A 13254-nucleotide genomic window follows, 5' to 3' on the forward strand; every position below is an offset into this window, starting at 1 on the left:
TGTATCATGACTCTGTGTGTGTGTGTGTGTCTTTGTATGTAGTGGACCGTAAACTCCATGAGGGTAAGCATGTGGTCCAAATCAAATTTCCTATCTGTCCCAACCTAGCATAATGCTTCCAATCTAGGCACTAAGTGTTTTTCGCCATACACAACAAACTCAAAGAAGGTGTATTAGCCATTCTAATGTTCAAAATGAGCTATGGCTAGCAAGGGAATCTAAAAAGAATGAAACAGGTTTGGGGTTTACAAAACCAAAAGTTCTATTAGGGAAAAGAGGTTCAGTAAAGGGATCCAAATTGCTGCTCAGAGTAGATGGCACCATGATGCCAGAAAGAAGGCTGAAGTACTGGATTGTTATTTCCTTTTTCTCTGCAAAGCAGAATGATCTTTAGCCTGGAAAGGACAAAACAAATATGGCTAATAGAGATGTGATGCCTGAGATAAGTAAGGAGCAGTAAGGGAACCAGCTCGCCACCCCTCTGGAGTTCAAGTCACCTAGACCTGTTCAGCTCTAACAAAAGGTACTGAAGAAACTAATGGAAGTGACTGCTGAGTCACTGCTAGTGATCTCTGAAGGACTGAAAAAGGGCAAATGTTCCAATTTTTCAAAAAGGAAAGAACGGAATCTGCAAACCACAGGCTAATAAGCTTAACTTTGAGCCCTAGCAAATTTGGGAATAGAGGTGTTCAGTGAACATTTGTATCTGGAAAGGGAGCAGTGATCACAAAGCACCACCAAGGCCTCCTCAAGAACAACTCATGCCAGACTGAAAATTAACTTCCTTTTTTCCTTCTTTCTTTCTTCTTTTTTTGAGGGGAAAAGGCTACTAATATAGCATTATCAGGAAAATGGTGTCAATATAGGCTACCTAGTATCTTTATCTGATTCGTTTATTTACTTGTTACATTTTGAGTTCCAAGTTGTCTCCCTCCCTCCTTCCCAGCCCCACATTAGGGACGGCCAACATTTGAAACAGATGTATATGTGGAACCATATGATACATACTTCCATTCGTCAATTCTTTCTCATCTCCCTTCACAGTTCCTTTAAATCAGGCCTGCACAACCTGTAGCCCACCAAAATATTTCGGGCAGCCCGCAAAAAATGTAGAGGAAAACTTCCAGGCCACCCAAAAACCTCTGGCGGACCACAGGTTGTACAGGCCTGATTTAAATGATCATATTACCCAGAATAGCTTAGTCATTCAGTTACTTGTCAAACAATACTGCCCTTACCGTACAGAACATTCTCTTGGTTCTGCCTGTTTCACTCTGCATTATTTCATGCAAGCCTTTCCATGTTTTTCTAAAACCAATCTGCTCATCACTTCTTACAACACAGGAGTATGGCACTATGTAGTATATGTAGCAAAGCACTTGAAAGTCTCTCATGCTATTCTTCATGGAGAGATATAGGCCAGATGATAGTAAAATTAGATGGACTTGGAAATGGATGAATGGTCAGACAAAGAAAAAGTCATCCACAGTTCATGGTTCAATGGCAACTTGGAATGAAGTCTCCAAAAGAACAGCCCATGGGTCTAGCTGGGCTGGGCTTAAGTGTGGTTCAACACTTATCAACAAAGGCACTGGTGGCATGCACATGAAGTTTACAGATGACACAAAACTGGGAGGAATTGCTAACATACGACACGACAGGATGCAAAAAGGGTCATAACAGCCTAGACCACAAGGGTGAAGCTAAGGTTATGTTTCTCCCTATTAAATTTCCAATGATCCAGCATTCAAAAACTCTACAAGTATAAGGTGGTAGGGCGGGGGGTGGTGCATAGCTAGCTAACAGTCCATTTGAAAAAAAGATCTGGAGGTTTTCTAGGACTATGATATCCACGTGAGTTGACAATGTGCTATGGTAGCCAAGGAAGGGACACGATTTTATAATCACTGTGATCACTGCCTTCTGAAAGGCACAGCTTCCAAGAATAAGGACAGTAACAGTCTGGCTATGCTCTGCCCTGATCACCCTACATCTGGAGTCCTCCCTTTGGTTCATTTTAGGAAGGATGCTGAAAAGCAGGAGGGTATCCAGAGAAGAGCAACCAGGTTTGTGGAAGGCCTTGAGGTGATGCCATTTAAGAATGAGCTGAAAGGACGGACAACACAAGACTAAAGGGAGGATACTGAAAGCTGTCTTGGACCTGAAAAGTTGCCATAAAGGAAAGGGATTAGACTTCTCTGCTTTGCCCCAAAGGGCAAAAACTTGGAACAAGAGGTAGAAGTTGGAAAAAGACACATGCAGACTTTACTTCAAGGGAAAACATCTGAATACCCAGAGACATCCCAAATGGAATGGGCTACCTCAGAAGCTTGCGAACTACTCCCTCCTTGAGATCTTCAAGTAATGGCTGAACCATCACTTACCAGAATAGTTGTAGGGAGGATTTTTTTCCAGGTCTGGATTGGACTAGCAGGCCACCAACATTCTTTCCAATTCTGAAGAATTCTATGAAGATCTCACACTCTGTACCACCCTTATTTCTGAGTCATTTGGTAATTATTCAGCATTATATGGTCAGAAATCCCTGAGCATTTACTTCAGGAAAACATTCCCAGAGTTTGTGACATACCTAGAGCTACATACCTATCCCCAGAGATGTGCAGCTCTCTGGCCAGCTCTATCTCTAGCTCAGGTTAGCCACTGTGATGACCTAGAGGTGAGAGGGTGAGCTGCACATTGTCAAAAACGTCAGACTGCTCTGAGGACAGTGCCCAAGCACAAGAAGTACAAATGCGCTTGCTCAGGGCCAAGGGACCCCTCTCAAGTTTTCCGTAATAGTGGAAGGCGTAACTTCTACAAAAACTAGAAAGATCCCTTCAGGTAATGATCACAAGACGATATTCAGTAGCTTAAACAAAAGAAACAAGAAGGCAGCTCTGCCAGAAAACAAAAAAATGAACTTTAAAGAAAGTATGCCTTAGCAAGCTTATGGCCCTGAGAAAGAAATGGAAGGAAAGGAAGTCAAAGAAACAAAAGAGGTCTAAACAGCCTGGTGATTAGTCAACAAGATAATCTAGTATCCTTAGAACCAATCATATTCAGGAGTTCTCTCTTGTGCCTAAATTTTAAAAATAATACAATACATAATAGTCTCTGTCCCTTGAATCCACAGTTCAGTCTTAACCCAAACTGCAGTTTACCTGAGCCTTTAATAGGTTGGCTGAGCCCTCAAAACTCCAAAAGACCTATGAGAAATCAAAAGACGTATTCCTTTAAAAATGAAATGAAGTGAAATTTAGGAGGAAATTTAGGAAAATTAGGAGGAAATATAAAACAATAGTATGATTATAAGGAACAAGATTAGAAATATTATCATCGAAAGATTTAATTAGAAAAGACAAAGTAAAAACAAAATGAGGGATTTTTTTCAAATTTTATCGTGCAAAAGTTCCCATGGCCAAAGAGGTCATCATCTGGTGGCCAAGGAAGACCTCCCTTTAGTGCCACAGGTTGACTATCTATGAAGCCTAACAGTCAAGAATTCCATTGGAGGGTGCGGCTACCAGAAATTCACTAGAATATGACTCCAAGGATAGCCAGACTTTGTTTTCCCCTCGATTCCTTATATAGAAGAATGAGAGGCTAGGTAAACTCAGTTTGTGTTAAGATCTGAATTTTAGCTTTAATTTCAACAGCGTTTTAGGGGAATTAAAGAGATCTAGACTATTATCCACTGAATCATTTTTTTAAAAGGAGTTTTTATTGATATCTTTCTTTTTCTATCACCTATATTTTCCCACATGCATATACTTTAGGGAGCAATCTCTCATGACAAAGAATACAAAGGAGGCCCAAAAAAACCTAATCAACATAAAGTCTGACAATATTTGCAGTGTTCACACTCACAGTTCCCCACTTCTGCAAAGGTAGGACATGCCTTTGCATATCTTTTCTTTGTGACTAAGCTTGATCATTATAATTTCAAAGTACTTAATTTTGTTCTTTCCATTTACATTGTCCTAGTGACTGTATATGCTGTTTTCTGGGTTCTGCTCATTTCATTTTGCATCAATTCATAAGTCCTCCCAATCTTCTCTGAATTCACAGTAGTTTCTCACAGTACTATAATTCCATTACATTCACAAAAAATTAACAGGTTAGCATGATGTGTTGTATCTAACAAAATGGAATTTACTTGGGTTAAAAAAAATCAACTTCACAAATACGAGATGACCAAACAACTGATCTGAAAAAGCTTTGGGTCTTTTAACAGACAGCAAGTCCAATGGATCCAGGAGGTGATATGACAGGCAAAGATACGAATTTAGGGGTTCTTAACCTAGGGTGCAGACCCACAAAGGGTCTACGGATAGATTTCAGGAGGAATCCTTGAACTTGGATGGGAAAAAAATTTCATCTTTATTTTAACTAACTCATAACTGGAATGTAGCAATTCCATCTATTATGAATGTAGGCAACAATACTTTATTCTGAGCAGAGGTCTATCCAGAGGCTTCAGAGGATTGACCACAAAAGGGGTCCAAGGTGTCAAAAGTTACCATGATCTTAGGCTGTGTTAGAAGAGGCAGAGAAGGTGAGAAATTCTGCTGTGCTCAGCTCTAGGCAGGCCAAATCTGAAGTGTCCTGTGCAATTCTGGGCACCACATTTTAAGAATGACCTTGATACAAGTTGGGCCTCCTCCAGAAGAGCAAGATAGAAAGGCTTGGAACACATTCCCAATGACAGACCTTGTCTGTTGTCTGAGCATCAGCCTAGCTAAGGAAGGGAAGAATTCTTTGGCCATAGCAACAGTATCAATATTGACATTCTTAAAATAGATGTACAGCTTCATGTACAATCTTTTTCTGTTCTACCATGTATATGGAAATGTTCCTTTTATTTGGTACTTAAGTTCAGAATAAAAAAAGAATAATTTTTAAAATACTGACATTCTCACTATAAATGAAACCAAAATATGTAATTGAAGATGCAGTTAAATGGAAGGGTGGCTCACAGGTTCTCCTTCAAGAAGCAAATGAAGGAGATGGTTTTATCACATGCCCAAAGGCAACAAGAAATAATTTCACAGCACACTTGTCATCCTGCCAGTAGAGCTTAGAATATGGAAAAAGGCCATCATAAAGCAAACTATAGCTTATATCCTAACACCTGCTGGGAAGGATGAACTTTAACATTTCTCTGATGAACTTGGCAAGAACTCCTAATTAATAAATCCATTTGGTGCTTAGCGACTTCAAATCAAAGGTAGGCATGAAGGATAGCAAGAAACATGGTGAAGAACAGAGTTCAGGTCAGAAGGCTTGCAGATTACTCAGAAGCCTCATGCTTATTTAGCATCAATACTTTGATCTGAAACAATAATTAAAAAATACCGTCGCTGCTGCTGCGTCAATCTTGTCCCCCATGGTTCTATACAATCCCAGTAACTCTCCGAAGTGGAAAAACCCTTCCCTGGCCACCATATCACAAAATGAGGTGTCAGTTCCCGCTAGAATGTGAGTTCCTTGAGGGCAGGGACTATCTTGCCTTTTGTTTTCATATGCTGGTGCTTAGCACAGGGCCTGGCACACAGCCCTCAGTAAATGCTTTTTCATTCATTCACGAGAATCAGAAAGGCTTGGAGAGAAGTAAGATCACCACTACAAAAATATGAAACTGACTATAACCTGACAGGATACAGCTGATTATCCACGTAGGAGTCATTCTATAATCAGCTATGCTCCAGTCAGATCGACCAGGTAGAACAAAAGGCCAATTCGAAACTACAAGATGAAGATGAGAAGGTACTGTGTGAAAATGGAACAGCTCATCAACCTATTTAAGCTGCTACTTCAGATCTCATTGAGGGGTGTATGGGGGTGGGGGGGTGGATAAGAGTCTGAACGTCCAAAGAAAAGTAGAGACAAAAATGAGTTTGCATAAAGCATTGACTGTGACCCAACTAAGACAGATCATCTGAAGAATATTTATAAAGGAAAGCTGGAAGGGTGACAGATAGAAAAAGCCTAACAGATCTGCCAATATTTCCATAATCATCTATTTTCATCACTGATGACAGCAGAATCACCTCCTTTGGTCTCTTAACAACTTGGATCCCAAGTGACACTTAAGAAAATGAAGTCAGAAAGAGCAGCTAAGGCAGACCAAGTGTACAAAGCCAAAATCTGTGGTGGAGGTGACACAATTTCCAAAGCTCTGCAGATCTGAATGATCCAGAGGACATCAGCACCAACACACAAAGCTACTTTCTATGACAATGATCTGTGTGTGGAACAAGGGCATTCTGGATGAAAAAATGAGAAAGGAACAGGCAGGCTTGAGTTTGTAGAGCAGACTATGCCTTCGGTTACACAGACAATGGGAAGGTGTACGTGGACAAAGACACATACCAGAGGGAAAAAAAATCTGGGGAGAAGTGGCAGGCTGTCTGGATGACCACCACTACCAATTGCCACCTACTACAGGCCAGAAAACCCAAAGGTATTGCCCTGGACAGCATTGTAACACTTCCCCCATCATCTCCAACCAAAGACCCTGCATCCACAGCCTGCCCACTACAGCCGTCATCAAGGGCACAAACTTGGCAAAGCTACTGGAGACCCAGAAAAGCAAGTTCTCACCATCAAAGTCCTTGGCACTACCAATGCACCAGAGTTTAGTTTACTTTATTTTATCTTTGGAGGGGAGAAGGCAGGGCAATTGGGGTTAAGGGACTTGCCCAAAGTCACACAGCTAGTGTCAAGTGCGTGAGGCCGGATCTGAACTCAGATCCTCCTGACTCCAGGGCTGGTGCTCTATGCACTGCACCACCTAGCTGCCCCCATTAGAGCTTATCAATGGAAATGACACTACAAAAGATTTATTACCATCTACTTTGCTGATGCACCTGAAGAATCACTGGAGTCCTCCAATCTGACTTGTAGCTGGAACCTCCAATACAGAAGTATTATCTTCCCACAAGAATGAGAGCTCTGAGAGAGCAGGCACTATCTAACTTTTCTAACTGTATACCCAGATCTTAGCACACTGCTTGGCACACAGTAAGCACTTACATGCTCCTTCATCTATTCATCTTCATCTAATTATTTATTTATTTATTTTCATCTTCATTTATTTAAAGATCTATTGGAAGTCAGACCCAACTGATAAACAACTAAAAACAGGGAGTTGGGGCAGCTAGGTGACATCAGGCAGATTCATTTTCAAGAGCTCAAATCCGGCCTCAGACACTAACAGTGTGACCCTGGGCAAGTCAGTTCACCGTTTGCCTCAGTTTCCTCATCTGTAAAATGAGCTGGAGAAGGAAATGGTCAGCCACTCCAGTATCTCTGCCAAGAAAACCCCAAAATGGGGTCATGAAGAGTCAGACATGACTGAAAGCAACCGAATGACAAAATAACAATAGACACAAAATGGCAAATGACAAAAGTTACAGCTGCAGGTCTAATCATTTCCGATCACTTTGTGGTGTCTCCATTTGTCCTGGGGCTTTTTTATTCTTGCTTTTACTCTCCAATGTCCTTGTTCATATATGTAAATGCCTATAAAGTTGATGGAAGCTAAAATTTAACAAATAAAGCATGCAAGATCTCACTGTGTTTATCGATTATAGAAAAGCATTTGACCTTGTAAAGCAAAATGTAGTCTTCGAGCCTGACTTCAAATAAGGTGTTTCTCCTGTACATGGAAAGATCATACAAGAGTCCTTGACAGAGGCAGCCACAAAAATCACTTTATTCAATGACCCTCCAACTGCAAGCCGGTCAGAAGTGAGGCATTGCTAAGTGAGCAAAGTTCTGAGAAAAGGTCTTTGCTACTGTCATGGAAGTTGTCCAAATGGAAGAGAGTGACTTCCAGGAGGCACTGATGTCTTTAGAATCTTTGGTTTTCAAACCATATGACACTGATCAAATTAAGCTCCAGGTTGTTATAGGAACTCCTCAGTCAAATCCACAACCACTCAAAAAAGATAAAAACTCCCAGAAATCCCCACAGAAAAACAGTCAACTGGAGACAGAAGACCTGTTGCCCAGCAGTGATCTGTGGTGGGATTGGGAGCCCGCTGAGTTGGTCCATAGGTCCAATGAGGCCAAGGGCAGTTGGGATGAGAGACTGAAGCAAGATAGGTAGATCTGAGAATCATCAGCACAGAGATGGTCATTAAATCCATGGGAACTGAGCAGAGAAGAGAAGAGGGCCCAAGGCAGACCCCTGTGGGCATCGATATTTATGAGGGCATGATCTGGAGACTGAGGGGAACTAGGAAAGAGTGATGTCCCTAAAACCTAGAGAGAATATGAAGGAGGAAAGAATGATCAGCAGCGTCACAGGCTGCAAAAAGGTCAAGGAAAATGAGGATTGAGAAAAGGCCACTAGATTTGGTAACTAGAAGAGTGTAAATCTGGAGAACAGTTTCAGCGGAATGAGAAGGTAGAAAGCCAGACTGTAAGGGGTTAAGAGAGTGAGAGCCGAGAATGTGGAGGCATCTATTGTAGATGGCCTTTTCAAGGAGAGTAGCCACAAAGGGGAGGAGAAACATAGGGTGATAGTTAGCAGGGATGGAAGGATCAAGTGAGGAGGAGACAGGGGCATGTTCATAGGAAGTAGGAAATGAGCCAGTAGACAGGGAAAGATTGAAAAGAAATGAGAGTGGAGATGACAGAGGAGGCAATCTTTTGGAGCCAGGATGGAACAGGATCCCTTGAACAAGTAGAGTGGTAAGAAGTAAGGCCACCTCATCACGAGAGATAGGGGCGAAGGAGGAGAGAGGGTCAGAAGGCACCTGAGCAACAAGAGATGAGAATGAGGGGAGGAGAGGGAGCTCACAGCAAATAGCCTCCATTTTTCTGTAAAAAAGCAAGGTTCTCAGCTAAGAGAATGGAGAGAAGACATGCCATGGGAGGCTTGAGGAAAAGTGAAAAGGTGTGGAAGAGCTATTAAGGACAGGATGATAGGGAGAGTTGATTAGGGAGGTACAGTAGGATTATCTGGCAGAAATGAGGGCCCAACTGAAGTTGTGTATCATAAATTCATGGTGGATCAAGTTAGAATGGTTGCATGGCTTTCTCCACCTTGATTCAGCAGCACATTTGTTGGAGTGGAGGCAGTGAATGGCGGGAGTGATGCAAGGCTGAGGCCTGACAGGGTGCAATGAGCAATATAAGGGGCCTAGGGATTCAAGACAGAAGGATAGTGGAGAATTGAGTTGGTTCACCAAGGGGAACCAAGATGGGGAAAGACAGTGGCTAGTGCAGGGGAGATGGCCTGGGAGAGAAACTGAGGGAGAAAGGGACTGGAGGTCATGGTGCAAATGAAGAATGAAGTTTTCTAAGAGAAGGCAGAGGGAGAAGTGAAAAGTCAATAGATGATGGTCAGATAAAGGAGTTTCAGAATTCTTGAATGTGAAAGTAGTACATTTGTGGGTGACGGCAAGATCAAGGGAATAACTATCTTTGTGTGTGGCTGAGGAGGGGTGCATAGGTGTACAGATGCTCACCTTAGAGTTTCAACATTAGAGATGCCTACTTTATGACAAATTAGAAAACACTGAAATACAATCTAAGAACGACAATATCGCAAAGTTGAGAGAGCATAAACATTAGGAAACGTCAGCTTTACCCCTACATACCAAACGGGCCGGTCAGTGCCACATCTAACAGCGTGTCAATGTCTTCGGGTGCCAATCCAGAGTTCCAAGCAATGTTTTCCACAGTTTGCAAGTGTCTCTCCACAGCTGCTCCTTTTCTCGGCACATTCCTCATATGCGCTAGAAAATTGAGAGGGAAACTCTGAAGACCAGAGATTATTGTGAATAGTCATTCCTAGCAAAGTTATGATCTTGGACTCTTAAAAAGGCTAGCCTCACAATGATGACAACTTTTTTTTCTCCTTACATTTCTAGTATGTTTCATAGCAACCGTGCTTTTAAACTGGGAAAATATTCTATCCCTGAAAAGTTAAGAATGCTGGTGACTTTAGCCTTATCCATTTGACCTCTTGACTGTTCCACAAATTCTCTTCTCACAAACTATGATTTTTGTCCCATCTGTAACCTCAGGAATTCTGCATCTAACTTTCACTACAAGGGAATTAGGAAAATGTGTGGTAAAGTATCTTAAAAGATGCCAAAAGGAAAAAAAAAAAGATGCCAAAAGGAGCTATCAGATGTATCATATGTGGAACAAGGGTAGCACTGACCTCTAGGACAAGAACAATAGTTGACCACAAAAACCTCCCACAAATCTCTAGAAGTCTGCAGTCTTCAGTCATGACAAAATAATTTAATTCTGATTTGAAACCAACACGAAAATAGTTCCATCACTGTGCTGAAAAGGTCCTTAGAAATTATCCAGTCTAACCCTTTTATTTTGCTGATAAGGAAACTGAGGCCCCCAAAAGAGAAGCTCACAAAGATAAAAATGTAGCAGAACTACTGTTAGGGCCCTGGGCCTTGGATTCCAAATCCAGTGTTCATTTAGCTATATACTGTAGGGAAAGAAACAGTGATGACTGAAGAGCACTAGAAACAAGTTCATTTAAAAGTGTTTTTCATACAGTGCCTTAAGGCCATCAAAAAAAAGACAATAAAGAAAGTAGTGGGGAGGGATATATGGCTCACAAGTACTTACCTAGTGCTTGACGAAGAGCTTCACTCTCATTGTAGTCAGCACGCTCCAATTCTTCACCATTCTGTCCATATTTCTGGTTTAAGGGTGCAAAGCCACTTGTAATTTGTGTCAATTCCCATGGTAAGGAAGTGGTTGGTATGATAGGAATAACCGGTGATAAAGTAATGTCCGAAGTAGACAGGGGCACAGCTCTATAGGAGAACAAGCATACAGCAGCCTGTTAAAGTGGAATGGTCTTTTCATTATCACAAGATAGCCCCAATCAACAAAGACTATAGGTTAACTCTATCAAAAAGCTTATGGCCTCCAAGAGGTTCTGGAGAGAAGTCAGTCTACTGAGTTCCTATTCCTCGGCTGAAGGGCCCTCCTGAGGGTTACAGTTAATGGTGCAGGCCATCTCCGAAGGCCATGCACAACTGCCATGACACACTTCCTGAAATGAACTTCCTCTCAAAGTCTTCCTTTGGTCTAGCATCCCCCACAACCTGCTTAGGTAAAACTTCCTCGTTAAAAAGCCAAAGGAGCAGGCCAAGAGGACTCAAAGAGCCACAGCCATTACTTTCTCAACAGACAACTAGCCTGCCACAGGCATAACTGCATGAGCTCTGAACAGGCAACAACTCACATTTAAATTGTGTTTTAAGATGAGACAGGCAATATAAGGATTAGTGTCTCCATTTTAGTGATAGGTAAGGAATTTAGGATAACAGTTCAGTGGAGAGAAACTGGGACTTGCTGTCTAAAATCCCTGCAGTCAAATCCTGCCTCAGGTCCTTCCTTAGCTGTGCCACCCTGGGAAAGTCACATTCCTCAGCCTCAGTTTCCTCATCTGTAAAATGGAGACAACAGCACCTACCTTACAGAGTCGTTGTGAGGACTGAGGTAACACACCTAAAGCACTTCAAACAGCTGTGTAAATGCTGGCTATTCTCAGTGTGGGAAAGGACCTTGGGTCTTTCTTTTCAGAGATGGGCAAAGTGAAGCCTAGTGATTTGTCCCAGGTCGCAATCTGATTCACTTCAACTCAACAAGTTTTTATTAAAAAGCACCTACTCCGTACTAGAGTTAGACAGGCGCTTGTTTAAAAAAGCATCTACTCTGTTCTAGGCCCTGGAGATACAAAAAGCAAAAACAATCAAACACATTTTTTTTTTATCTTACAAGACCCATGACTTAATTGGTAAAGGATGCTCAATAGAGGGTTGTTTGGGGTAGTGACAACCAGGATCATAAGAGAGGGTGTGTGCGGGTGTAAGAAAGGCTGGTCTTTTTGACACCAAGGCCACTTCTCTGTCAAAAAGTTCCAGGAGGTAGGAGCACAACAACTGAGGGGATCAGGAAAAGCAGGACCTGGCACCTCCCCTGAATCTTAGATGAACAGGGAAGGAATGCCACCCTGGAGGAACACGAGATAGATCTGTTGAGTCATTTTTCAGTCGTGTCTGACTCTCTGTGACCCCCTTGGGGGTTATCTTAGCGGAGATACTGGAGTGGTTTGCCATGTCCTTCTCCAGCTCATTTGACAGAGGAAGGAACTGAGGCAAACAGGATTAAGTGATCTGCCCAGGGTCACTCTGCTACTACGTGTCTGAGATCGTATTTGAACTTACGAAGGTGAATCTTCCGGACTGCTGGCCTGGCGCTCCATCTACTGCTGCCCACGTGGGAAAGATACAGCCCATGCAAATACACAAAGAAAGTCACGTGTGAGGGACAGTTAGACGGCCAGCACACCAATGCCAGAGCTCCCTCCCTCTAAATCCGGCTCATGACCTGGGCAGCCTGTGAAGCAGAGGGTGATGGGAGAATCGGCTCTCGCTAGCCACAGGGAAGAGCAGCCTGACCTGAGGAGCAAGCGCGAGGGTCACATGACCCGTGGGCACGTCCCGCAGCCCCAAGGCCGGGTGGCGGGGGGAGGGGAGGGGAGGTGCGGGGAGAAGCATCCCAACCCGAGCCCACTCCCCACCTCCCAGCCGCCTCCGCTCCCGCGGCCCCGCAGCCTTTCTCCTACCCTGGGAACAGCCTTCCTCAGTAAAACCACCCTCTTCCTGCAGCAGGTAAGGGGAAGCCAGGCCTAGCTCGACCGAGGCCAAGTGCTAGCTCCGACCGCCCTAAGCACCGTTTCCGCGCCGACTCTCTAATTCGAAAGTGAGAGCCCCGCCCTGCGCAAGCTCCGGCGCTCAAGCTGAGGCCTCCAAGGGGCGGAGCGAGCCGGCGAGCGTGCTCCCTAGGGAACGTAGAAGCACGCGCAGGCGCAAAAGTCCATCCAAAGGGGTAGCTCCATTGCGTAGAAAGCGCCTAATTGATGGTTACTGGTCTCTGATTGGTTGGGGCTCAGCTGACTTGACTTTGATTGGTTGAGGCCCCACAGACTGCGGTTTTTCGAATGCTCTCAAAATGTGAAACGGGCACAAACCCGCCCTAGTTAATTCCGGAGTCTAGTGGCGGGCCTTGCTAGTGCCTCGTTTCTTGGTTTATCTTGCAGTAGATTCTCCATCTTTCTCCATCCCCAGTCTTCCCTACCTCCGGGCTCCTTCCCTGTTACCTACAAACACGCCCATGTCTCCACCATTCTTGGAGAATGACAACAATGGTACTTCAGACCAGTATACTTAAGGGGACCCTGCCATCCCTTCCAAAACC

General features: G+C 43.4%; 1 protein-coding gene across 2 annotated transcripts in view; it reads right to left on the bottom strand.

Moving 5' to 3' along the window:
• The window catches only part of CENPI (centromere protein I), a 45043-nt gene extending 32282 nt beyond the window's left edge, over positions 1 to 12761 (bottom strand). The window contains exons 1-4 of one of the 2 annotated variants that reach the window (XM_036739858.1): positions 12623 to 12761; positions 12222 to 12265; positions 10612 to 10802; positions 9612 to 9749 (exon numbers count right to left, since the gene is read on the bottom strand). In XM_036739858.1, the coding sequence (XP_036595753.1) occupies positions 9612 to 9749; positions 10612 to 10802; positions 12222 to 12259 (367 nt within the window). In that variant the 5' untranslated portion in view covers positions 12260 to 12265; positions 12623 to 12761. The remainder of the gene's footprint in view (positions 1 to 9611; positions 9750 to 10611; positions 10803 to 12221; positions 12266 to 12622) is intronic. The other variant, XM_036739859.1, reaches the window with a different exon arrangement.
• Between the last annotated feature and the right edge of the window lie 493 nt (positions 12762 to 13254).

This window comes from Trichosurus vulpecula, chromosome X (assembly GCF_011100635.1).
Source record: "Trichosurus vulpecula isolate mTriVul1 chromosome X, mTriVul1.pri, whole genome shotgun sequence".
NCBI lineage: Eukaryota > Metazoa > Chordata > Mammalia > Diprotodontia > Phalangeridae > Trichosurus > Trichosurus vulpecula.